The sequence below is a fragment of the Drosophila kikkawai genome, chromosome 3R (genome assembly GCF_030179895.1).
Source record: "Drosophila kikkawai strain 14028-0561.14 chromosome 3R, DkikHiC1v2, whole genome shotgun sequence".
NCBI classification, from domain to species: domain Eukaryota; kingdom Metazoa; phylum Arthropoda; class Insecta; order Diptera; family Drosophilidae; genus Drosophila; species Drosophila kikkawai.
The window spans coordinates 8,812,346-8,839,156 of record NC_091731.1 but is presented as its reverse complement, the minus strand read 5'-3'; the positions used below and the strand labels follow the sequence as shown (position 1 = coordinate 8,839,156).

The 26,811-nt window shown below is 40.9% G+C and overlaps 1 protein-coding gene across 8 annotated transcripts in view; it reads right to left on the bottom strand.

Annotated features, from left to right (window-relative positions):
• The window catches only part of Dys (Dystrophin), a 178,441-nt gene that overhangs the window by 14,701 nt on the left and 136,929 nt on the right, over window positions 1–26,811 (bottom strand). For 4 of the 8 annotated variants that reach the window (XM_041774457.2, XM_041774467.2, XM_041774464.2 and 1 more), the window contains 4 exons: window positions 23,227–23,377; window positions 21,605–21,728; window positions 18,929–19,086; window positions 8,912–8,962 (listed from right to left, as the gene is read on the bottom strand). In XM_041774457.2, coding sequence (XP_041630391.1) covers window positions 8,912–8,962; window positions 18,929–19,086; window positions 21,605–21,728; window positions 23,227–23,377 — 484 coding nt within the window. Of the gene's footprint in view, window positions 1–8,911; window positions 8,963–10,624; window positions 11,082–18,928; window positions 19,087–21,604; window positions 21,729–23,226; window positions 23,378–26,811 lie in introns of those variants that run through there. The other 4 variants (XM_041774456.2, XM_041774463.2, XM_041774469.2 and 1 more) reach the window with 2 other exon arrangements.

Here is a 26,811-nt window from a genome sequence, read left to right as displayed (position 1 = left end):
TGTGGTCCAGGTAAGCCTCACTTGAACTGAAATTAATTAACAGACTTAAGCTCGAGTTTCTTCTTCCGCTGGCAGTTCCACTTTAAGGTTTTTCTTTTAGAGTCAAAATCAAGTATCAGCAGCAGCAACAGCAGTAAAAGTCATTTTCACAGCATTTTATGGGCACGCATTTGGATTAATAATAAATGCAACTCCACGCCGCTTTTGTGTGTGGGAGGGGAGCGCATAATAATATGCGAATATTTATGGCAATAGTAAAATGTTATGAGAGATTCGCCTTATGACAGCAGCAGGAACAGGAACAGGAAGAAGAACGGAAGCAGGAGCAGGAGCTGGGCACAGCCGGAATAAAATTAGTTGAAACTTTGATGTGGCTTCGGAGCCATTAAAGAACTGACCTCGTAATCTATTCAATTAGAAGAGCTGCCTCTGACCATCCTGCTGCTGGCTGGAAAAAGTGCAAACAGTTTTGCACGTAGTTCTGGCAGGATGAGAACGTGAGCCTGGCCCATTGTTTGTAAAAATTATTTTATAATCATTTTATCACATTTTCCAGCCAAGTGCCAGCAGCCAGGAGCAGCTGGGAGTAGCAGGAGCAGAGGAGACACACCTGATGCCAGGATAAATCGTATCCTCCGAGCAACAACAATGGCCCAAAGGCTCAAAGGCGAAAACTAAAGCATGCTGGCAACTTTTGTCCTGCCATTGATGGCTGGATACCCACACACACACCGACATAGACACACTCACATGTCCGCCCGTTTATGGCTTTGAATCTTCATTTTCCTTAGACAACGACAAAAATGGAGGATAATAGATAAAATTAAGTGCAACTGCAGCAGACAAGGACAAGGGCTGGGGCTCGCAGCAGGATATGACTGGCTTTCTCAGGGCTGGGCTCTATTGTCGCAGGCCCCACACTTCCCCCCAAAGGGAAAGACCTCAGCCAAGTCATGGATGCCATTAATAAAGTGCATTGGATTGGCTGCCCGGCACTCAGCTGAAGAAAATGGCTTCCCTCTCGTTTTTGGCCTGTAAAACGTTTAGCGAAAATTGTTGAGCAAACATGTACTATAGAGTAGAGTGAGTTATGGTACGGCAAGTGAGATAACACGTAGTGACTGAAATTCCCCATTGTTTTCTACTTGAAATATTATGGATTTCTGGTCATATCGAATTATTTACCTGTTAATCGATGTGTCATAATCAGTTTCCTCTTTCAATTCATCACAAATATAAGAAGGACTATTAAGTCACGAAACCTCTTTTCATTCAGCACGATTAAATTATCGGTTATTTTACCCCACTATCTGGTTAAACGAAAAACTTGAATAAAACATGAACAGGCCAAGAAAGATAAGGAAAACAGATATCCAAAACAGGGCTCAACAGGTTTAACTTCTGTTTAATCTATGATATTGACTACTTCCGCCAGATACTAGCCCAATGCCAGCGATTGGGTCAATCGAAGAGCTGTTATCGTTATCACTTTCAGCTCACTTCCCACATTCCAATCTCGGGGCATCCGCAACGCCAGCTGTTCGTAATCAACTTTCCCCGAAACCAGCGGAAATATTAGTTCAACAAATTGAATTAAACATTCCGGGAAGCACTCCGAGCAGGTCCTTGCTGCCACCCCAAGCTCATTTTCAAAACGCCTTTAACGCCTTACGTTGAGCCGAAAACTTTGCGTAACCTTTTCGCGGAAAACTCGTGGGAACTGAGCAGCAGCCTTGAGCAAACTTCCCAGCCCAACTGTAATAAGAACAAAACGAGTTTTAACCTTTGCCACCTTTTCACCTTCCCCCCCCTGCCGCCTCGTGTTTCGCCTCGAGTTTCATCAAAATGTTGCCGCAGAATTTTACGCAAATTTCTATTTGGTAATAACTTGAAAGGCTGCCCCCAGGCAAAAGGGATCGCAATTGACACCTACACAAGGGTCACCCGAAAAAAAAGGCAATCCCTGGCCGAGGCTCATCCTGGTACTTAGCCACCATACAATAATCATTTTTAATGAGTTGTAAAGTATTTTTACAACTCTCCTTTACAGTCTCAGAGAAAGCGAAAGTCGGGCACCTGAATACATATACTTATCTCGTATATTCGGTTATACATTACTTTTGATGGCTCAATTTCCGTTGCGGTGCCAACTTCCGTGCGCCGCCTTCAGCGAGTCGAGACAAAAACACGCCCAGTCACAAAACGAAAATTAAAACACGAAAAATTGAAACCAAAAAGCAAACAACTTGGCTCAAAAGCTCGGAAAGTTGGGTGATATGCGTGATTAAGCACCGACAGATCCCCACCCCATTTTTTTTTTTTTTTTTGCACCAAGCCCAGCTTTACACTGTTGTTCTCCTTTATTCGGGGACAAAAAGGGAAGCAGAAAAAATAATGATAAATATGCTGGCATCTATTTCGAAGGGGGAATTTTTGTAGGCGGGTGTGTCACTTAATGACTTTTCCGCTGAATGCCAAATGAACAAGTCCCGAGCAGATGGAGTCGGACCGATGTAACATTGTGTTGTTCCCAGGGCGCTTCTCTGTCGCAATCGAAATCGCTGCCAGTTGCCAAGGTAACAGAACTCCGATTTGTCAGATTGCTTTGTTCGGAAATAATGGTTAATTTATTTCAAACAATACTGAAAATGGGTGGCTTTTGTAGCAGAAAATGTGGATTTTGAAACAAGTATAGTTTACTCTAAATTAATTAATTTACGGTATGAGTTGGGCCCACAGAGGCCAAACGAAGAGATTACTGACTTGGGCACTATACCAAACTATTATTAAAACTAAAAGCCAAAAAAGAGACATTCAAGCTTAAGAGAAACTTGTTCCGCTTTCCTTCTAACATCAAATCCAATTTAAGCCTTTTTCAATTCGAAATCAATTGACGAAGGTACACAAATTCATTTTCAATTTCCTGATTTATTGCGCGGCCTCTGCTTTTGCCCAACCAAATCAGCTTAAATGTGATTTGCTGCGACTGTATTTTCCCCGCTTTTTGTTAGTTGCAGTTCACTAATTAAGTGGATCTAAGCGCTTCCCAAACAAACCAAATGCGAATGGCAGACGCGGAGCTGGAATCGATGGGGGATACTCATGTCTCGTCGGGAAGAGCGACAATCTGGGGTCTATGCCTCGCTGGCTATCGTAATATATTTGCATTAACCCAGTGACACATTTTGACATAATCTGATTAATTGGCGTGTAAAGGAGAAATAAATTGAGCGGCGACTAATGAAGCGAAGACTGTCGGAGGGAGGCTGGGAAAGCTGGCTGCCAACTGGCGCCGGGAAAACGCCCACATGTTAAGTGGATGGATTCTGAAAAGGGGTCTTTACTACTCCTCCGGCACTAACACCATCATCATCATCATCGCCTGGAAAAATTTCCTGCAATGCAATAATTTTCCTTAACGAATGTTGATCGTTTTATATAGTATCTGCCTGTATTTTATACTGTAAGAAATTGGGGAGACAGATTTCGTTTTAAAGTAAGTAATTAAGTCTTTACAAATTGACTCTAAATTACTTCAAATGCTTTTATAACAGTCAAGTTCCTCTGTTAATTTTTGATTAATTTATTTCCCCATTTTTTTGAGAAATATCGCCAGTGCACTATCTCCAATAGCTAATTGATGTCAACGGCTTGGCGGCCAGGCAGCTGAAACCAGGAAGATTGAGCAACCAGGCCAGACCGCAAAATGTTGCTCCTATACCCCATCCGACATGGCCCGATCCAAGCCGATCCCACTCCGCTGGCGACTCCATCGACTCTATCCAAGACGTGTCAAGGCGGCAGAAGGCAGGCGGCTTTCGGCACTCGGCTTTTCTTGTGGTTCGCGTCTCGGTGTCTCAAAGTCCGCCACTTAAACCGCCAACGCCGCAGAATCAATCAGGCATGAGAAAAGCCAGCCCGCGACGCCCTTAGCTCGGCTTTTTCAATTTATTAAATGACATTTGTTTAGCATATACCAGGCCCTAGATATTTCTACGCCGCCGGCCCCAAAGCATCAATTTTTAATTTCATTAGCATGGAGGGCATAACCTACTTCACCCCCCAGTAGCTCTGCCTTTCTGGATTTTGTTTTTTCATTATCTGCTTTTCCAATTTGCATTCGCCGGTTTTCGCTTTTCGGTTTCCGTGCTCGCCATTTTCCGGTTCATGCGTTGCTCGCATTTGAATTTTAAATGATTATTGATTTTACAACGCTGCCCGTGTGTACTATATAGTACTGTATAAATGGCCGAATGGCTTCCCACAGATTTCGGCCAATGGCCTATTTTTAGCGCAATTCAGTAGTGGTCTCCGCTCAGGGTCAAATAAACTAGCTAATTACCCAAAGTGCAGGGTTCAAGATCTGTGAACTAAGGCACAAAAAATGTAAACAATTCCCAGCGATGGCCGAATAAATATTTATGAAGAAATAAACAAAAGGTGAGCGGTGGCAAAGCAGATGCTGGAGGATGTCCATCAGCTACCTCAATTACTCAACGGTCAACAGATGTGCCTGATTTGGCATCTTGAACGCAATTTGATAGATATTCAAAAATGGTGCTTAAAAACAAATTATTTCCAGGTGGAAAGCAGCCCAGTATCAGGGGGCTTTAAGTTGTTCTGCATTATTTCAGGGATTACGCCGGCTTAGACCCCAATAACCCCACTTTAGCTCGAATCATCTAATTTGTTGGCTTCGTGTTTGCCCATTGAAAACAAATTTCCAAGCCAAAACATTTTTAGATAAAAGCTCTGACTAATCAGACTGGCAGCCCGAAAAGAACCGACCCACCGAGCGTCCATAAAGGTAATCGCAAAATGTTTATTTAATAAATAAATTGGAGAGAAATGGCGCAGCTTCGGCGGAGTGGGTGGGTGGCTGGTTTTGCTTGTTTGGTTGGTCACAGAGCGAGCGTATTTATTCAATTAAAATAATCATAAAGAGAAATGTTTGTACATGCTGCTGTGCAAATATAAATAAAATAGCCAAAAAATATTGTTATGCATGTTCGAGTTTTTGCCATGCTGACTAAAAATCAATACAATTATTTTCAATTGAATTCAAAGTGTTTGCAGAATATTTTCTACATTTCTTTAGATCCCTCTTAGAAAGAATATTTAATTTCCCATTTGGGTTGCAGGTTTTTACTCGAACTTTCCCTTTTTTAAGTCCGTTTACCATCTATTGTGGTAATGCTTCATCGGATTCGATTTGGCCTGCAGTCTTTGATGCGGACCGAACTCTGACGTTGATTAATGACCAAAGTCGGATGGATAGCTAAATGAATTTTCCCAAGTCTCCCCCCACACGCACTAAGCCATTTTCCGCCCAATTGGGTTGTCAACATTTGGACAAACATTCGGGCTCATTAGAGCATTCGGAATTATGAATACTTGACTTCAGTCGGAGTCACAGTCGCAGAGTGCCTGTTGGGTATCTGTTTGCTCCAGTGAGTTGCATAAAATGAGATTGCCGATGGATGGGAGGCTGGGGATCCAGAGCCAGCAGCCGTGCCATTGACTTTGGCCCGGGTTCAAACTCAACAGTTCAGCCAGGCGAATTCCGGGCCGCCCTTAATTGAGCTGTCTCTGTCCCGAAAAGAGGCGCAGGAAATTTAATTGAGTGCAACTGCATAATTGTTCAATTAAAGTGATTGTGTCACTACTGCAAGCGCACAATTAGTGCAGCAATTTTTATTTAATTGATTGAAACACAACCGACATCGACTCCCCATTGACAGCTGCCACTGTTTGTGGTGCGTGAGGAAGGGCAAAAAACTTATCGCTGGCCAGCTGCCTTTAACCCGCCATTACGTGTGAAAGAGCCCCGTTTAGGCAATAAAATTGTCCCAATCTGTAAGTATTTCGCACGGCCACGAAGCCATGGAGACCGAGAACAATGCGAACAAAGCGAAGTTGCCAATTCCGATTACCTGAATTGCGCCATTTGCCAGATACTTTTTGTGCCTTCGGTTCGTATTTGGCAGATAGCTGGCTACAAATGCCACTTGTTCATTGAGATACATGCTTTGATTCATGCATGCGACTGTCGAGTTGCATTCTCCGGGAAATTTGTCACACTTTTGGCCAAACATTCAAGATATTTATGTATATATTATTCACCAGACAGAGATGCTTTTTGGCTCAGCGAGCGGGAGATATCTTAGTCTGTCAGACACAGAAACCGATAGAACAGTGTGACTTCTTTACAGTTTTAGAAAATTAAAGAAATAATTGATAGTTTAATCTGTACCTTTTACTATTTATTTGTAAGGGGTATTCTGTTGACCTTTTTGAAAACTACGATTCAGAAAAGTTATCCTATCTTTATATACTTTTCTCTTCCCTAAAACTACACACATAAGATATTTATTCGTAGTGAGTTACGTTCCCAGGACAGATGCAGATAGATAGTGGAACTTGAACTGGGCTCAGAGCTGTATTCCACACCCTGACATGCCCGACTTTCTTATGCAATCCGGCAGATACTCCCCCTTGCCTAGTCCTCCTCCTGTTCCTGCGCCTCCGCTGAGACCAAATTGACATGCAAAATGTGTGCAATGGCGCCATGGCTGCTGATGTCTGAGCTGCGACTGCCAGCCATTTATTTGGCGCTGGTGGAATTGAGTTGCATTTGCCATTTTCCATTTTCCACTTTCCGCCGCTTGCTTGCCATTTGCAGTGGCATCTGCGGGCCTATAAATAAGCACGTCACACCGTTAACACCATTAACTGCATATTAATTGGCCGAAATAGACACCGGGGACTAAGCCACGATCCGCCGAGTCGTCGACACTCGCCTGACATTTGGCCAAGTTTAGATACGTTTTGGCCAAAGAAGGCAAGGCGTGTGAGTGCTCCAGTTGGAAAACTCTTATGTCTCTAGGAATATTCCTCTTTTAAGGATGTATTTTGGGAAGGAAACTCCATTTACTATATATCTTATATGAAAATATTACCCATAAACAATAAATTTATTGTAATTTCTATTTAAGTTCACTAATTTTTAAACATTCTGACGAGGGAGACACTTCGCCAGAGCGAGTATCTTGCAGATACATTCCTAAAATCTCACGCACACACATTCATCAGACACTGAACGCATGCATAAATTAAGTGCAATTAGCATAAACAATTTTCGGCTTTTAACTGCGCTGAGGGGCGGCAAGCCAAAGGAGGGGTGTGTGGGCGAAACTTGAAAGGGGAAGCTGGCGAACACATGCTCTGTGGCAGCCATGGAACAACACCGATTCTGTGGCCACAATGCAAGACGCTCTGCATACAAGGCTGCGGCCAGAAATGCAGCTTTTTGAAGATAGATTACTTTTGGCCAAATTTGGCAAGGAGTGCAAGCGCAGAGAGATTCGAGGGGAGAAGCGGGTATTACCGAGGTATTCCGAGATTTACAAGAAAGACGCAATTTGTTAAGGGTATTCAGGAAATGTAGATATTTTTATGACTTATACGATATAAAATATAAATATCACTAAAATAGTGAAGAGACTTCCCTGTACATTGCAAGATCTTCAAGTCCTTGTACTACATAATATATATATTCCATATAATTTCTTCTGTAATTTACACCCCATTGAGTTCCCCTCATGTGACCCATCCTATCTTTTTCTCTGATGATTTCATTATGCAGCTGCCAAAGTTTCAAGTAACGAATTCTGTTCTTTTCTGCAATGCTCCCTTCGATTTTTACTTTTCAAAACGCTCTTAATGTATACACATATGCATGTACTTAAACTGCAAAGTAACCAAAGTCCAGAGCTCCTTCTTCGACCCAGAGATCTCAGTGGAACCAAACAAAAGAGCAGCACATGGGGAATCCGATCGCAGTCGCTGGTGTTTGTTTACAGACTTATACACACACACAGTGGATGTGCACATGCATATTTAAATGTGGTGTTTAAATGGCGTTTAGTACGTGAAATGCACGAAAATGTCGAGCACATGGCAAACAACAGGCGGCAATCGCAAATGCGCAGACCGCGGCGGGTAAATACCACACAGAACACAAATAAGTACGGGACACACAGACACAAATGAAAGAGTGAATTCGTGAAATTTAAATGAATTTCGCAAAAGGGAAGACGTGGCTTGGGACAGGGAAAGCGCCGCCTCATCAGAACCGAGTATCGGGGAGTCGAAAAGTATTTATATTATGATTATTACTGAAAGACGATCTCTGTGTGGGAACTGGGGCCAACCCCTATGGATGGGTAGCTCGGTTATCGGTTGTGTAAACGGGTCCCAAGGTCGAATCGGTTTCGGGTTGTCAGTGTCAAATGGGTTGAACTAGATTCGCTGTGAGTGAGGCAAACGATTGTGTTCGCCTCGAATTGATCCAGCTGACAGCTGTAGAACATTTCCATAATTGGGGGACCGGAAAAATCAAAATATTTTGTGACTCACAATTAGCATTTTGGGATCCAATTGAGACTTGTGACGATGAGATGAGAGCTGGGGGAGAATTCAACTTTCTTATCTCGTTAATTCAAGTGGGTCAACCCCCATTCTACGCGAGTTCAAAATCCCCACATGCATTTTATTGGCCGGCGGCGGCATTAATTATAAATGCTTGTCAACAGCTTCGCTTCAATAAAGAGTCTACAAACAAAACACAAAAAGAACCATATCTTATGAGAGATATGGCTCTCAAGACCCCTTAAAGTAGGAAGAGTTATCTGTTGTTAAAGACAAATGCGTCACATTGATGATGCTCTACTGGTAGTCGGAATGCAAATGGGAATGGATATCGCCCCTGTGCCAAATGAGTATTGTGGTTATTGGGTGGGATTGTTTAAGGGATCGTGGACCCAACACTTGTAGTTTTATTTTTTCGGTGCTCATGGGTTAATAAAAACAACAGACAGTAAATGAGAAAACAAAAGAAAGGAAAACATACTTTGAGCGTGTTGGAAATCAGAATTTCCGATACAACCGAAACAGAATGCGGCTGGAAAAATAAAACAAGAAATTTGATCACTTAGACGGGAAATTAATCGGGGAATTGTTAGCTAGATAGAAACTGCAAAGGAAAGAAACACAGTAAGTATTAATGGGTATTATTTGCTCCAACTCGAAACAAGCTCGAGCTCCACAGATGACATCACCAGCGAAGCGATCTCTGGGGGGATACGAATTTGGCAGGGGTTAAACAACGGAAATCGACGAGAATTTGGGGCACAGCAGGCGGCGGACCGGCGAATAATAATAAATTAACGATTTATTGATGGAGTTTAGAAAGTTTAAGTTTTTTAGAAGCAAGAAAAATCGATCGTCGCCAGCGAACTTGAGTCATGTGCGCTCTAATTAACCAACTGCCGACTGACACTGACACCCGACCGAAAAGAATCCACAGAGCAAGCATCCAGCAAGTATGCCAATGAGCAACAGAGCCGGAGAAGATAAACCTAAAGAAGCTGCCAGACAATGTAAAGCCAGTTGAGATACAAAGATACATGCACACATCCCTCATAAGGAAACAAGGCGCGTTGGAGTAACACTCGGATGATGACAAAGATAAAGTGAGCCACTGCCAAGGATACGGCAAGAAGATGGGGAGCAAAGCGGAGAGGCGAAATAAGGCGACAACTTTAACAAATAAACTGGGCCCTGAGCACAACGACTAAATCCCATCCAGAAAAATTCAATAAAATGCAAAGTAAATAATAATAAACGACCTTGCCAGGGAGAGCAAGCTCCTCGGGATATGTATACATATATATTACCTTCCTCTCTGACAGTCGCGCGTGGGATATTAAAAGTGGAAAATCTGGGCAGATGCAAATAAGATTTCCCTTGGAGAAATTGGGGCAGCTTATCTATGGCAGCATCTCTGGCAGGCAATTAAGTGGACAAGTCTCAGGCACTGCTCTCAATCGCAACACAAACATTTGACAGAATGCAATACTTTAGGAAATTGGCTTATTCAGTTACCAACAGGTGGCATAGAAGCTGTCTATCAGCCCACGGGGAAAATTCGTTTTAAATTGAGTAATTTTCTATGTTTAATATATTTTTTTATAAGTTCAAGGTTCTAGAAGTTCGATATGATATACTTTTCTTGTCTTTCAGTTAAAGATCACCTTACAAATTTTTGCTTTTTACTTCGTCTACAATTCTTAAAATATGAATTCAGCTACTTATTGATATTACCACCCAGAACCACAAACTATAAACTTTAGATTAGGCTTTTAACTGGAAACAATCTTTAAAATACAAGAAAGATATAGTATTCCCACTCTACTCAGATTAATTAAGCCGAATCCAAGACTGTGAGATGAATATTTTCCCCTTAATAGTTCTTTTGAATACTTTTCCACGGCGTTTGCCATTTTGTAATTTTCACTCGTCAAAAGCTGAGCTAGCAAGAATTTTTCTTAACGCCGTTGTCATATTTTTTATAATTCTGGTTGTTCCCATCGCCAGAAAGAAAGAGAGAAAACGGTACGATTATAGATATATATTTATATATATACATATATATATATATACATATAGTAGCGGGTTGTTTTATTTGCGGTTAACATAATGTTGTATTGAACACGCGCTGCCAGAATCCGGCCAAAAAGAAAAGTTGGTGAAAAGTGCGCACAATTTTAAACGTGACTGTTACCAAAGAATTTTGTTTCATTTGCCACACACACAAATATACACAAAATGCTGGTGTTATTCTTGTTATAACTCTTGCTATTGTTGTTGTCGTTGTTGTTGGTGTTGGTGTTGTTGCAGCGTTGACGAAAAATGATTATTATAAATTCGACCTTATTACTCTTGTTACTCTCGTTTGTTTTGCTGCTACAGAAAAAATATATAAAATAATAACACCAAAACAATTTATTTCTGCAATTTTTCATTCCGCGGCGTTGGTTTACATTTTGTGTGGAAAGAAGGTGAATATTTTTCGCACTTTAAACACTTTTTCTTCGGGAGGTTACATCCTTGAGTTAGGAATTTTCTTTGTTTTGTTTTGGGTGGATTTTTTTCGCTGGAATTTATTTTTTATCGTGGGGCTTTTTATTTTACCGGCAGATCGCGATCGCGACAAAAAACGCAACTAACTTACGCGCCGCCGCTTCGAAAACTGAAAAGTTAGCCAACAACAAAGCCGGCTGCAGCCACTTTGCACTCAAAATAGCACTCAAAGCACTCGCACTCCCGAAAACGGAACTCGTTCTCTCTCTCTTCGAACTTGTTGCTCGCACTCTGAGCGCTGTTTATGCATTGTTTATGCTGCTGTCTTCCGTGCTCGGCCCTAGCCCCCTCTCTTAAGCCCCCACATTCTCTGGCTCTCCCACTCACACGCTCATTAAGTGGTTGTCTTTTTGAGTGGACCCATCGAGTGGCACTCTCGAGAGTGTTGTTATAATTTTTCAATCTGCCAGATACTTGGCTTTACCTTCCGCTGCTGGCTTATTTATTGCCAGAGTTTCGGCTTTATTTCGATACAATTTATAAATGCATTTGAATGGCCTGTTTTTTATCTTCCCGCATTTTCCTGTGTTTTGTTTTTGTTTTGGTTTTTATTTGTTTGTTTTTATGGCCTTTTTATTTGATAATTTACACGCATTTCTTGTGCGATTTTTGTTCTCTGGAACTTGGGTTTTGAATGAATGTTATTTGTGACTCACAATGAATATGATTGAGAATGTCGGGAGGGCCCAATAAAAAAAAAGGGAAAAGGATTGCTCAGAGTCCACTTATGTATGTATGTATATATGGGCAATTCTTGGATTCGAACGATATATTTTTACGTATTCAAAGTGAAAATAACATGTGCTTTATTTTAATTGAACAAAACGTATAGCCTTGGTTAGATAATTTGTGTTTAGATTGATTTTGGGCAATTGTTCGTTTTCAATTTAATTACAAAAATTTAAGGCATTCGCAAGGGACCGTAAAAAACTCTCTTTTTAAAAAAAATAACAGTTTGATTTTAAAAGAACGCGATTAATGATTTAAATGCAACTAATTTTAATGTATTATACAAACATTGATCTTAATAATATTAATTACTTTTTTTTTTTTTTTTTAATTTTAATCCCTGTCTCACGCAACGTTTTTTCCACCGTATTTTTTTTTTTTTTTTTACTTGTCAGGTAAATTAAAAATTTATAGAAACAATTTATTTCTACTCTTGCATTATTCGAGTGATATTAAAAATCAGATGTCTTGTCTTAGAAATTTTTATCAAAGCAAAACATGACCATTTTTATGATATTTTTCACTAATTTAATGAAAAATCGCTTTGGCTTGATTTCGAATATTTCGAAATTTTATCTAAAATATGCTAATATCTTATATGTTTTAGAATATATCTTTCAAATTTTGTCAGTTGGTACATTTCATAATGTAACTATTTTGAATAAAATCCTTTTTGAGAAATTCAATTTTTTTGGCCGAGGTTGCTATTTCTGGAGAGTTACCCATACATAATGAAGAAAATCTTTTTTGGTTTTAATAAAAATGGCATTTAAAATAAACCAACAAAAAGCAGATTCTTTTCCGCAAAAATAATAATTATTGGAACAATTTGTTATAAATGAAATAAATAATGTTTGAATTATAATGTTTAAATTTATGATCAGACATTTTATGATTTAGTATAGTTAAAAAAAAGACTAACTTCACTCGATAAATTAATATAAATAATAGATTTATTTTATATTTTTTGTAATTAACTTTTTTTGTAAACCACTCTACTTTAACTGCATTTAAAAATTAATCTCATCCGTAAAACATCCCAAGTATTTTTTACTCATATTTTCCTGCACGTCTGTCTACTCTCTGTCATTCTTGCCAAGCAAACTCATAAAGAAAACTCTGAAGAAAAAATGTGTTCCCTGATGTTTTCCTAGCCTGAAAAAAAGGAGAAATGCAAAATTGGCAAATAATTTTTCTCTTTTGACCGGCGCGCCGCTCACACGTGACAAAGTGTGAAAAATGCCTCCAACTCATAAACGAGGAAATGCTGTTCGGCTGTTGGTGTTTTCCTATTCTCTGGGATTGTCTTAAGCCTACACTTGCCGCAAAAGGCGGGGAAAGGATGTGGAAAACCAAATTTATGAACTGCAGACGCGACAGAGAGAGAGAAAGAGAGAGAGAGAGAGAGAGAGAGAGAGAGAAAACGGAGACACACTCTTTTGTCTTTTTGTGCAATGTGCAGCCGGAAAATCTATTTTCGAGCGCATAATTTTCTTTTCCAGTCTGCCACCTTGTAGGGCAGTCAGTCCTCCCTCCCTGCCCGAAATTTATCTTCGGCGAGGCGATTTGTCGTCTGCCAAGGAAAAAAGAAATGGAAATCCAAAAACCAGAGGCCGAAAATGTATCTGGGAAATTGAAGAGTTTGCTGAGGATTTTCCGAAAAATCGAAATTGAACTCTCTTCCTTCTAATTGTTTTTTGTGGTCTTTGCATACATCACCCACAACATTTCTCAGTTTTATCTGTAACGTGTATTAATGTTGATGAATGGTTGGAAATTTCCCGAGGAAAACACTCAATAATTGGAACTGCTAACAAAGCGAAACCAAGATGATGTTTCGTGTTCTCTAAACTTACATTTACATTTCATTAGATGTAGTGGCATTTGTTTATCAACTATAGAATTCCCCTTTGGCCACGAGATAAGTTTTGTTTACCATTTGCATTTGCAAATTAAATTCTGTTTGTCTGTTCCAAATAGACCTCCTTAACCTGTAAACTGGTCAATATTTTGTTTGGATTTGGGAAATCAGCATTAAAACCATAAGTAGCAGATAAGTATTTCCGTTTTTATAAATGAAAGACCATCAGTTGATATGCAATATTATTGCTATAAACTATAACAAAAAACAAGTTATATAAGTCGGATCAATATCGATATATTGTGACTGTTTTTGTGGGAAAATCACAACTGCTACAATAAAAACATATTCCATGAAAATATTTTTATGGCGATTGTAAATATGATACTTAATATGCCAGTTGTTCCAGCTTCGATCCTTTCCCCTTTCAATTAATTGGAAAGCAAAGCCAATTAGAGAACTATTTCATGCCATATTGTGGCCCCGGGCAAATATTTACCAAATGTTTGTTTTTACCCACTGCTCTCGCCCCGCAAGCAAGAGAAAACATACACAGGGAGAACGGCAAATATTTATGAAATGAAAATCCTCGCTGCTAGAAGGGTCAAGAGGGCGAAATTGGAAATGGAAAAAGTTGACTACCGCACAAAATGGCGCCGTTAGCCAATGGAAAAAGGGAGCTGGAATATTGACAGGCCAAATGAATTGGCCACATGGCGAGCCACGTTCTGCAGCTGGGTGTGTGTGTGTGTGTGTGGCAATATAAAGCACAACACGTTTGACAATTATACATTGGTTACATTTCGTGGCATATTTGTGCAGTTGGGGCAAATAACAAAAGCTGAAAAAAGACTAAATGGGAACAAATAAATGGAGGATGCCGCAGAAAGTCAGACGGGGAGTGCTGCAATATGCGGTTGAAACATTGATTGTGGGTAGAAAAGGATCCTTGCACACACAGCGACAGACAGCCAGGCACACAGACTGACAGACAGACTATTAACAATAACTTGCGAGCGAGACATTGCATAGCCAAAGCATTTTAGCGCCACAATCAATTGATTTCCCAAGCGGTTGACGAGCGAGATGATATATATTTGAAGGGCCGTACTCTTTCCACATCACAACCTTTTTTATTTTTGCTCCATTTATGTTAGCTTTTAAAGGATTTAATGGTATAAAATGGCCTTATATTACGGCCAGAAATATCAATATAAAAATCCTTTGTTGGCTGAAGCCTTGCAAACATAAATTTAAATTAAATAATCCCCCTTATATTGTATATAAAGTTAAACGATTTATTGAGTTGATTGAAAAGTGTGAAGCCAATATTTTCACATAAAATAAGTTTAAAAAGCATTTATATATTTAAAGAATTTATTAATAAACATTTATTGTATTTACTTTATTTTTTTTTAAATTTTATATTATGATGAATAGGGATGTTTTCTTTTCTCTCTTTATTTAAAATTATCTAAGAGACAAGTAAACCGTTTTGTGGCATACTTCTAGGCAGCTATGTTTTTGCCAGGTTTGGTTCTTGGCTTACAACAGCACAAGTGTGTGTACGGAATTTCCTTAATAGTTTTACTGGTGTTTGTTAGTTAGTTACTACCAGAGTAATCTCGGTTGCTAAATCAAAATTTCCATAGATAATATTTCTTCTCCGTGTCAACCGGGCAACTTCGTAAAGTGTGCACATAAATCACAGGCAGCAGCACACGCTGCGTATGAGTGATTTATTAAACTGTTTTGTGTCGAAGCGAGAGGGCGAGCAGAGCAACTAAATTGATTTCATTGTGTGTCCTGGCCTGCATAATAAACCAAACAAACTGCAACGAAAACTTTCAACTTTTACATGGGACATTTTTCAGCTTTTAAGGAGCCAGAGGACAGTCCTGGGAGCCATGGCAGCCATGGGAGCTCTGGGTGCCCAAGGAGCAGCAGCTGTGTTCGAGTGGTCATAAGGGGTTAAATGAGTTGCCGCTGTGTAGCCAGTAGTGTCCTGCTTCAATATCGACCACATGTGGTTAAATTATGGCCAGAGCTGACCGCCCTTCACCATTTTCGTGCTATTTTTCCAGCAGTTTTCCGGGAAATCAATGAAACATATTTCAAAGCGTTAAGCAATTGCTTTTTAGCGTTCATTTAGCATGCCACTGCGGACTGCGGACTGCCAATTCCCCACAATTTGTACCCCGCAATCCGCATTTTAAGTGGTCGGGTCCGATTCGATGCGATACGATTGGATTGGATTCTCTGGAGCGTGTCCCCCATGGGATTCTGGGAGCCACTTCCCCGGCTCTCCTCGAGCTAACTCAATAAAATTCAGAGTCCAGCATTATTTGCCAAATGAGCCAGAAGTAGTTCTGGGGCATTGTCTCCCTCCTAATGCTCTGACTCCGACTCTGACCAACCCTTTTCATTAGCATGGCAGCCGACATTCCAAATTTGATTGAGTTTGCGGCCCAATACCAAGGAATGTTGATGGGTGGCCATGCATCATTCCGAAAGGGGCTGATGATGACCCTTGACCCCCCTTTGATGGATGACCCTTGCAGGGAGCTCACTGCATTGGGTTCTGGCTAGGCAAGTACCAATCAGGCTTCATTAAGGCCGCAGGCCGGATTGCAAATCCTAGCTGGAGGCAGGATATTTCACGACTTGAAGTTGACTTCAGGTGGCAGCAGGTGAGATGCCATGCACTTTAAAAATTGCAAAAAATTCAGATTATTCTCACGAAAAAAATAACGATTTTTTATCTTCTTTTCTTTGGAAGAAAAAGCATCTTTAAACTAATAAATACATCAGACAGAAATTGCATTAAGCATGCCAATAAATAAAAAAGATACCTATGAGAATTGCCATTAAAAAGTTTAAAAATTACTGATAATTAAGTAAAGTTATCTACGAAGCCATAATTGAATATATTTTTTCATCTGCAGTAATGGCATGTAGTATATGTACCATGTGTAATGTTGGCCTGCTGTCAGCGGTTTCCTCAACTTTTACTGGACACGTACGGGCGTATACTCGAGGAAAAGTGCAGTGACAGGCAGAAAAACGCCAGTTTCCCTTTCTCCTGCGCTATGCAAATGAAATTTTCCCCGGAGAAACTTTTTATTCAATTAATAGAAAATTTCTTGGAGTGGTCAATTAACCACGTGGCCACTGGGCTGCGGCTTAGAAGGAGGCGGATCGGGTTGGATTTGGTTACTAGGGCGGCTAAACTTTGCCTCAGCTATTCGGCGACTTCATTTAACGTGGCCCGAACCGACTTTCATAAAACCATTGCAAAGTTTTCACACCCATCCCATCGCCTGTCCTGTAATTGTTTTAACTTGCATTTAATTTAACTTTCTTTTTTTTAATATTCCCAGCGCTCCAACTTGTACGGCAAACTTTTTTCTCTTATTCCTATTTTATTTTTTACTTTATTTTACCTTTTTAATGCCTTCGCCCCCATAGATTTTTTTCACATTGTTAATTTTGTTCAAGTTTCCTCTATCAGTTTTTCCGTTCGCATAAAAATGCATTTATGTATAAAGGGGGGAAAAGTATCGCAAAAATAGTTTTCCAAACTTTTGCATGAAGGTGGTCTAGTTTATTTACGCCGCTTTTAAGGTAATTTTTGTGCGGGCCCGAAAAAAATATTAAATGCGCAAAATGTTGAGCACTTTCGAGGAGTCTGCATTTTTTCGGGGCGTCGAGTGCCATTGAGAGATTATTTTCAAAGCGATTTGCGCTGCAAATTGAATTGATTGCGATGCCAAACGAATTTGTTAAGGATCCCTTGGAAAAGCGGCGTTTGGCCGGAAAATTGGTAGAGTGAAAGAGGAAAGCTTTTACTATATTTATTTTCGTATTTAAGCGATTTACCCCAACTAAACCCTCGACACTATCAAATTTATACATAAATATTTGCAGTTCGACGGGGTCAACATTTTGTTTTTTGAAAATGCTAAATTTGACCCAGAAAATTGCTAAATCGCTCCCTTATGAGAAATTTGTCAGTAAAAAGTACAAACCGAAGAAAACAATAAGGCTTATTGTTTATAAATAATGTTGTTTATGATTTATGTATGTTTTTGTATCAATTTCTATTTGCCTAAATTCAAGTTTCAACTGTAGTTATTCCCATTGATATTGAATTAGGTTGATGTAGGTTTTGATAGATTGATATACCTTGTACCTTGAAGGGTTTCTTAAATCTCTTCTCGTTATATTAAATATTTCCAATGGCTGCACATAGTAAATGATACTTGTATATATAAAATATCCAACAAAAATGTTGCAAAAGTCGAAACTAGATCCCCTACAAATATTTTCTAATCCCATATTTTGGTAATCTCCTTTTATGATGTTTTTCTTGCCTTTTTGAGCTGATGTTTTCCAGATTCTTTACGACTATGGCCGCTTTGGTGTGTCATTGTTTTCCTCGATACGGGTTTCCCGCTGTACATTCGCTCACTCGGTCGCATTGATTTTCGGTCCAATGGCCGCGAAGAGAATGCCACACAAGCACTCCAAAACACAGGCACAACACACAGACACACCTACCCATACACCCGCAAACAAACACACAAAACACAGACGAGTTTCGCATACAATATGTGCACTTTATGCGCTTTGATATTTTATACATTTTGTGCGGCCCACTCAACGAGTTGTTTTTGCTTTGCCCGGACTGGTCCCATGTTGTACCCATTGTTTGCACAGTCTGTGTGACATTTTTATGCTATCAAACATTGTTGCATCGAATTTACGGTGCGTATGAGTAACGACGACGAGGCAGTAGCAGCAGGAGCAGAATCAGCAGACATCCGAAATAACCCCCTTTCGAAACATTTGTGGTGGAATATATTATGTTGTTGCCTTGTGACAGACTGAAGCCCGAACGACAGGCGTCATAAAAAACACACTTGCATTTATTAGCACTCCCACCTCCAACAGAGAAACAAAAAATAAGACTCGAAAAAGGACAAAATGTATCCTGGACGGTCGAAACTTTGCTTTGTTTTTCTCCACGTTGTGGCCAGAGAAAATGTAATTGAATAAAGTATTTTTCACATTTGGTCGGGCGAAGGGAAATGTGTGGGGAATGCGAAAAATATTCAGGAATCCGAATTCAGCCAAGTAGTTTTGGCATTTTCATGCTGAACTTTTCCAGAGGCAAACTCGCTTCGATTCGCTCCTCTCCAAAAAATTCGATTTAACGAGCAGTTGTAAAAGCAAATTGCTCGCCCTCGGAACATTTCCATAAGCCCCACTCAAATTATGAATGAAAATGTCACGCGGAAGAAAAAGGAAAAGGAAAATGAGGAGGAAAAGTTGAGAATCTCGAATCTGACTTACCGTCATGTACTCATCCAGGCGATGCTTCCAATTGTCAGATCTATCGATTAGATTGTTCCACTGCTCGGAAAGTTTTCCCACCTCCCGCCGGATGCTGCGTGTTAGCTCCCGGCTCTGCTCCTCGGCGGACATGTAACGCGACTCGGAGTCATGGTTGGCTAAAAGAACCAGAGATTATTATGATAAGAAAGCGCTCGCAAATTTATGAAAATCAACTCGAGTCAAGTCGAGCCAAAGACAAAGTTCCCGAAAAGACAATTGCTCTGCCATTAAATTGGGGAGGGGCTGCCGCCGCCACCACCTCACGTGCACGAGTTTATGAATTAGAGATGATATTATGGCTCCTAATGCCCTCTCAGGTCGACGGTTCTCCTCTGGCAGCCTTGATTATGCTGATTGCAGGCTGTGATTAAATTTGCAATAAAATAATCCCACGGACAGGTAAGCTCTGGGGAGAAGTCCAAGCTCAAGCCCAAAGTTGAGTGAAAACAAAGGGAAACTCTAATTTGGCCACCGGGGTAATCAATTAGCAAGGCTTTAACTCGCCCGAGTCCCGAGGTAAATTCAATAAATATCAATGTCTTTAAGCCATCGATTAGCTTCGATGAGACCTCAAGAGCACCAGCTCAGCTCGGTCCTAGATGCTCCTATCGCTTCGGAGGCAGTAACAATGATGGCAGATGAAAGGCCCTAGGAAGGGCAGAGGGGAAAATCGAAAAGGAAAAGTGTCAGGAAATTTGAAAGACAAACTGACGCGCTCTTGCGGCGAAGGGAAATGCAATAGGAGACGGAGACTCACTCACCAACGGACGGAGGACCAACTGACTGACAGACGAGTGGCAGCTGCTGCTGCTGTAAGCCAACACAGTGACACAAAAAAGAACGGCAACAGGGCCAACTCGTCTCAACTCAAACTCAAAGTTGGCTAAATCCGAATTTAATTTAATGCACGGACGGAGACAGCGAGCAACTTTTATGGCCAAAGGAGGGGTTGGACAGCTGGTAATGTGATGCTGAGCAAATATCGAGAGTTGAATACTTTTCCTCCAGCTCCGGCCAAGTTTTGTCGTAATATTCAAATTCAATTTAAAGATTGAGTTTATCGCTTTGCATGTTTTCTGCTTTTTGCCCGCCTCACTGACTCGGCGGCGCGCTGGGCGAAACTTTTCGTTTTCAATTTTGAATGCACAGGGAAATATTAAAAAAGGAAGGGATATTGAAATATGTTCTCACTACAAGGACATTTCTATATTACATTTGCGTGTATAGAAAATCATGATACTCAAATGCAAAACTTGATGGTTCCTCGATATACATAATTCAAGTCTGTCCACATAAACTTCTCCCTTGTTTAGGCTTTAAGAGATAAGCCTCCTATTTTTTGAATTTCAATAATCATTAAAATTCATTTGGCAGCCAGAGTGATTGGTGGACCACAAAATAAACAGCAGAATGGCCAAAATCAAAGGCCAAAACCGGGTCGGACCAAAGCTCTCTCCCGCAGCTGATGGCTGCCACTAATAGCGCACTAATCGTACTAATTGCTCTGGTCGCAATTATCGTCGACAGCTCCCAGTACCACCCACAGCCTGGATGAGGCCACAAAAAAATCGAAAACAAATCCCCAGCCAGTCACTAACCGAGCTGCAGCCACATAGCCATTTGCTAAATTGTTAACTACAGTCTAAAAAAAAAGGAACTACGACGAGAACTAAAGCCAGATCTGAGGCTACGAGGGGTGGTGTGTGTGGCGGTGCAAAATCAATTGGCAATTCTCTGGTTGCCCAACAACAGTTGTCTACTTTTAGGCGCTCACGTACCAAAACTTTGCAAAGTACTATCCTTGGCTCTGTGTGTGTGCGTGTGCGGTTTTTGAGCTTGCTAAGCTTTTGTAAAATAGTTAAAGCAAATTCTTACATGTTAGTTTTCGTTGATTCGTCAGAGATATTCGACAGAAAGTTCAATCAATTGTGAAATGCTCAAGGGAGTGTGCGGGGTGGGAATTGGAGGCGGGATTGAAATGGAAAAGGCTCCGGTGAAATCTATTGAGAATCATTTAATATTAAATAGATTGCTTGGGTATGCCATTCAGAATAGTTCTTATGCAAATTGTGTGCGTTTCGCAAAGGGATAATTTTAGCGAAAGAATTTTCTTTAATTAAAAGAAGATTATCGGAAGGAAATACATTTAGATTGAGCTGAAAAAAATGTAGACCTGTAACTGACTTTGGATTTATTGGATTGGATTATAATGCATAATTTTAACAGGAAATAAGGCTGAATTAAATTCTGTATTTATTTCAAAGATTTATGTTTTAAACGGTTTAGGAACATCTTAATATCTTTAGCAACCTAGTACATTTAAGTTTACAATGTAATTAAAAACTTGAAAAATCTGTAAAAAAATAAATAAATAAAAGAATCTGCCAACTAACCCCATAACTATCCCATTACGTAGGGATTGTCCATCATTGCTTGAGCAGTTTATAGATCATGATTTTCTACCCAACGCCGACCCCCCAAAAAAAATCCAATTTCAGTTTTGGCCAACGGACACTTGACGGGCACTTGGTGGCGGACCTTTTTGTGGTCCACTTAATGGGCAGTTTAGTGGGGCGACTTTTTAGTGTGTGGCAGCGTTGCGGTGGCGGCGGTGGTCATAAAAATAAAACTTACCCTCCGTATCGCTAGTATCCGAGACGGCGGCTTCGTTGGCGATGTACTGACGACCGCTCGTTAAATTGCTCTCGACAATTGGCCGCTTATCCTCCAATTGGCGGCGAAAGGCTTTATGATCGTCCTGCAAGTGGAAGGGCAATGAATGCAATACATGAATGAACGAATGGCTGGAGCTTCACTAAAATAAATATATATATACGGCGAACGAAATGCCGGATATTTTCGGGGCGATGATATTTGCCAGGACCATCAAAAATATAGTTCAAGTGGTCAGGGCCCATAAACTATCAGAGGAATGGCATCCTCTGCAGCTCGAGGCAATAAATTCTCGTGTTTAATGCATTTAGTTGGGGAATAACAAAATGCAACAATATAAAACTCTGGTCCAGGGTCTGCTGTGGCCCTCTGAATCCTTCGTCCGCCGGCAAATAAAATCTTCAAGCCGAAATGTAAATGTTCGGCAGACCGTAACTTAGTGGCAGGCAATAGATTTATACAGTGTGCCCCCTGCTGATCCCCTTTTCGCCAGCCCCAACCCCGGCCTCCTTCTCTGCGGGGTGAAAGTTGACTCATTTTTTTCCAGCTGCTTCTCCGCTTTCTTTTCCTGGTCCCGGCGCTCTAAGTGGGGGCAAGTGAAATTCAAGTGGCTCATGCTGTGTTAGACAGTGTTTCCCCATTCCGAAAGTGGCCTGCCTGGCTTCGGCTCTCCACTTTTTTCCTTGGGTTTCACCGGCTTCCACTCGTTCCCTTCCGTGCTGGGCAGGTCCCTAAGTGATTCTCCCCCATGTGAGGGCGGTGTGTGGTTCGTGTTTTTGACATAACAAGCATCATTTAACAATTATTTAAGAGTTCCAACCAAACCCAGCTGTGGGCGTGGTCGAGTCCGCAATTTGGTCAAGATGGATCAGTTCGATAGAGGAGGTCTTATGGCTACTTGGGCGAAAGTTCCAACTAAACTCAGGTTTGTATTGCAGGCCATTAAATACATTTATGTGAGGGTTCAGTAACCCAAGCCAATTGAAATTTATGGTCTTTGGAGGTGAAGGAAAGCAAGGTGGAAGAATTTTAGGCAATGTTTTGGTTTCCTTAATAAGCTTGAAAGTTTAAATTCAAAGTTACATCATTACAAAATAAATAAATTAAAAAGAATATAGAGCTTTTGATAATTGAAGCCACATGTAAATAGTGCGCTTCATTAGATTGCAAATTTAATTGGGAAAATTGCCAAATAATTGCCTGGTTTCCAAGTCCAAACTGCCATTAACGGATCAGTAGGCAATTGCAAATTGATTGGAATGCACATTAGCATCGCTTACACTTTCGGTTTATTATTTAATTATGTACAAGGATTTACTTGCTTAAATTATGCAACCAAAAGTGGCAGCTATCCAAGCCACTTTGGCATCATTAAGCCCCCAAGTCCTGCAAAACGAGTCAAGAGACCACGCAAAACCAGAACTTCCACACAATTAGTTGGCAGGGCGGCCAAACAAATTGAGGTGCAGCCCCCGGGGAGCCTCAACGCAAAAATAAGGTTAAAATTGGGTCGTTGACAAAAAGTGGAAAATGGAAAAAGGTTGGGTGACCCAAAAAATAATAAAGAGTGAAAGAAAACTTACCAACTGCTTTTGCAAACTGGCAGCATCTCCTCGCACAGGACCCAGGCCCAAGGTGCTCAGTTCAGTGTCCTTACGGATAACCCATTCGGTCAGTTCGCGGAGCGACAGCAGCAAGGCGTTCCAGTGCTCCGAATTGGACTCTAGGCGATTCCTGTAACAAAAACAAAATTAAAACATACATTAGGGAATCAGACAAGACTGCGTTTAATATGAAATGTTTTAATTTTAATACAATGTCCTCATTGATTTTAATTTTACTTGGGAGTTCACAAAGAGCAAACATTACATTTCCTTGAATTGTTGAAATAAATTTAAATTTTGCCATAAGGATAAGCCCCTTTCCTTTTTCCGCAGTGCACAAGAAAAAGTGCTGTAATAATATTAAATTTAATTTGCACTTTAGAGCAGGCGGGGAAGCATCTGTGCTGATTGCACCCACAAAATGTCAGCGACAATTTGTCTATTTCCTTGTGTTTCCGCACCGCCTTCCGGCACTTGCCGCCCTCCTTCTCAGGATGGGATCCTCCTGCCTCCAACACAAATTTCCTCCTTAAGTGAGGTCTATTAAAGTGTCCTGTTTTGGCATTTGGCCGAGGGCAGAGCGACAGAGACAGGAATGGGACTGGTCTGGCCTGGTCTATGCTAAAATTCAGCTGTCGCTGTAATTGTGAAATGCCATGACATTTTATTCACATTTTATTTGGCCGGGGCAGAAAGGAGGACATCGAGGACACCGCCTTGTCCTGGCATATTTGGGTGCTGGCTGCATTGTGCTCCTGGAGAGGGGAGAGCGGCAAAAATAACACAGAGAAAAATCTGAAAAATCTTCAGCTCCGCGACCCGGTAATAACAATAGTCACAGCCTCATTGTCATCTCATTTTTCCCCTATTTTCCTCGTTTTCTCGTGATTTTCTTCTACTCGGCCTGCTGTTTCCGGCCTCGTCCTTTTGTCTGTTTATCTTTGGCGAATTCCTTTGGCCGTGCTCATTTCATTCCTTTATTATTGCTGCTCTGGTTTTGCTTATAATTAAGGCTTGGCTCTAGCACCTCTCATCATCATCATCGTGGTCCTTTTTGTCGGGAAAACTCTACCGCTTGCTCCACACTTTCGCTTTTCCTCATGCAAATAATGAAAGGAAATAACTTGAGACGGCCAGAACAAGGAGATTTTTCCTCAAATTTCAGCCTCTTTGTTGTCTTCTCACTCCAAATTTCATTTCTGTTTCTGACTAAGCTTCTGACACTTATTGACGGGGGACAGCCAAATTGATTGAGAAATGTATACGTATAGAGGTTTGTAAAGGGGCATGGGAAATTATTAATGCTTGTTGTTAAAGCCAAGTTAAAAGAATCATAATTTTCAGCTCATAATGCCATTATTAATATATAAAGATACCTCCAAAATTTCAATTATTTAAGTACTATTTTAATTGTTTAGCTTCCGCTTTAAAGAGGATATCTTAAGCAGATTTAGATCAAGTCTAGTAATTTATTACGGTTTCAAAAATTAACATTATTTTAATAGAAATTACATTATCTGATTCCAACCCATTTAAGTTCAATCAAAGTGCTTTTCATTCTCCAAATGATTGATCGTGTACCGTTTTCATATCCATCATTTCTATATCATTGTTGTGCTGGTCGCACGAAAAACCCCGACTTAATCATTTTTTTCAACCCTCCAAAAACGGACTTAAAGCGAAAAGGAATCCGTGGAAAGGATACGGGTTCATCAATCTTCCCCCACAGACAGACACAAACATCCCAAACGGCAATTGACGGAGGATTGAGGATGGAAAAAACCGAATGCGGATCCGGCACACCTGTAGAGATGCCACACGCAAAAAGTTTGCACAGTTCAAAGAGCCGGGAAAACTTTGCACACAAAATGACCCAAAGCCAAAAAGTGCCGCGGCTAATACAAGCGAACGGCGAACAATGGCCAAAAGCAAATAGAAGGAGAAGGAGCCAAGGAGTGGAACTGCGATGGCCAAATGACGGCTACGGTGAAACTTTTCAAGTGCTGGCCGAAATATTTCATAGGAATTTATAAGCCAACAGCAAGTCAGCGCAGCGCAAATAGCAAGTCCAGACAGCGGCGAGGATGGCGGTGGCCCAAGCCAACAAACAACAAAGGAAGCGCCTCAAGTTTGGCCAACGGAAATGGGTCGCCAGAACGTTGGAACAATTGAGCCTAACAGCCAAGATAGGGTCGGAGTAGGGCAAAGTTACCACATCTGAGGTGTCAATTGTCAGGCAGCCTGCTACGACTAATTGAAAAGCACTTGAGTGAAATGAAAGGTAAGCTAATCAGAAGTGAAGGATTAGAGCGATATTTGGACATAAACCATAACAAAGCCTTAGTAAAAGATAAAAGACACGATGGTAAGTTCAGAAAAGTTATACGTTGTTATTTATTGCTACAATAAGTTTCAACCCCTTGAAAACATTGGTCCTTCGAGCCGGATTCTTATTTCTCCGGAAGGCCCATTGACTTTAACTCGCAAAAGACGAATTATAATTTTTTCTGTGCTTTTCTTAATTAATACACATGCTTTTAAAATATTTCTTCATATCATCATATATTCAAAAAAATAAATATAACCTAATTTTTTGACATTTCGGAGTGTCCTGTTTATAAAAGCTTCGATTGACCGTAGAGCCCATTTATTTATTTTGACGCATTGACAAACAAACAATACATACGACTGCAACGAGGCAGGAATTATCCTCGAATTACCGTTGCCTGCTTTTTTGGGCGCCGCATCACGTATACGCCGTGTGGCCACGGTCATTGGGTAATTGCCATTTATATTCATTATGCGATCTCGCCGGCTCCTCATTCAACGCATTGCTGCGTGTCGCCACCATCATCATTATTCATTTTGGCCCAGTTTGGGCATTCCCCCACCTCCATCTTCCTCCGCTTGTAAACACGCAGCGGCCCGACTTTCATCATCGGCGGCATCAATATCAACAAGCGCCCAATATTTGTGTGCTCGGACCAAGCTTTTATTTATGAAATGGGGAAATTACAAGCACAAAAAGAGAAACACGAGAAAAAAGGCGGAGGGAGGACGATGGTCCTGGTACTGGGCCAGTGTTTGCAGTCGATTTCATCAATGACACAGTGTCCGTGGACCATGGAGCTCTTTCTCTCGGCTCTTCACTCGCATTTTCCATCACTTTTCACGCGTTTCGCTTCGTTTTTAATATTGATTTTCGTTCGGCGCGCGGCTTTGTCAGCCGTAAAGTGTCACGGCGCCGCTCTTCATCTCCTCGCAGCTCGACAGCGCACTTTTCCTGCCGTTGTTTTTCCCATTTTCATCAGGACAAAGTTGCTTAACCCGCTGCACAAAGGGCCAAGGGGGGATCACTTGTTTTCAGCTTGTTTAACATTGTCTCTGTATTGCTCTTTTTTTCGTGCAGGGCTTAACGTCGTTTAATTAACACTTTAAGTAGTTTAAGGGAGGATAAGTCTTGTCTGAGAGGTTTTACTGCAGTTTGCCTTAGATTCGGCATCATTCATCATACGCCCTGTTGGCGGTCTAACAACTCCCCCGGGTCCCCGGGCAGTTTACACA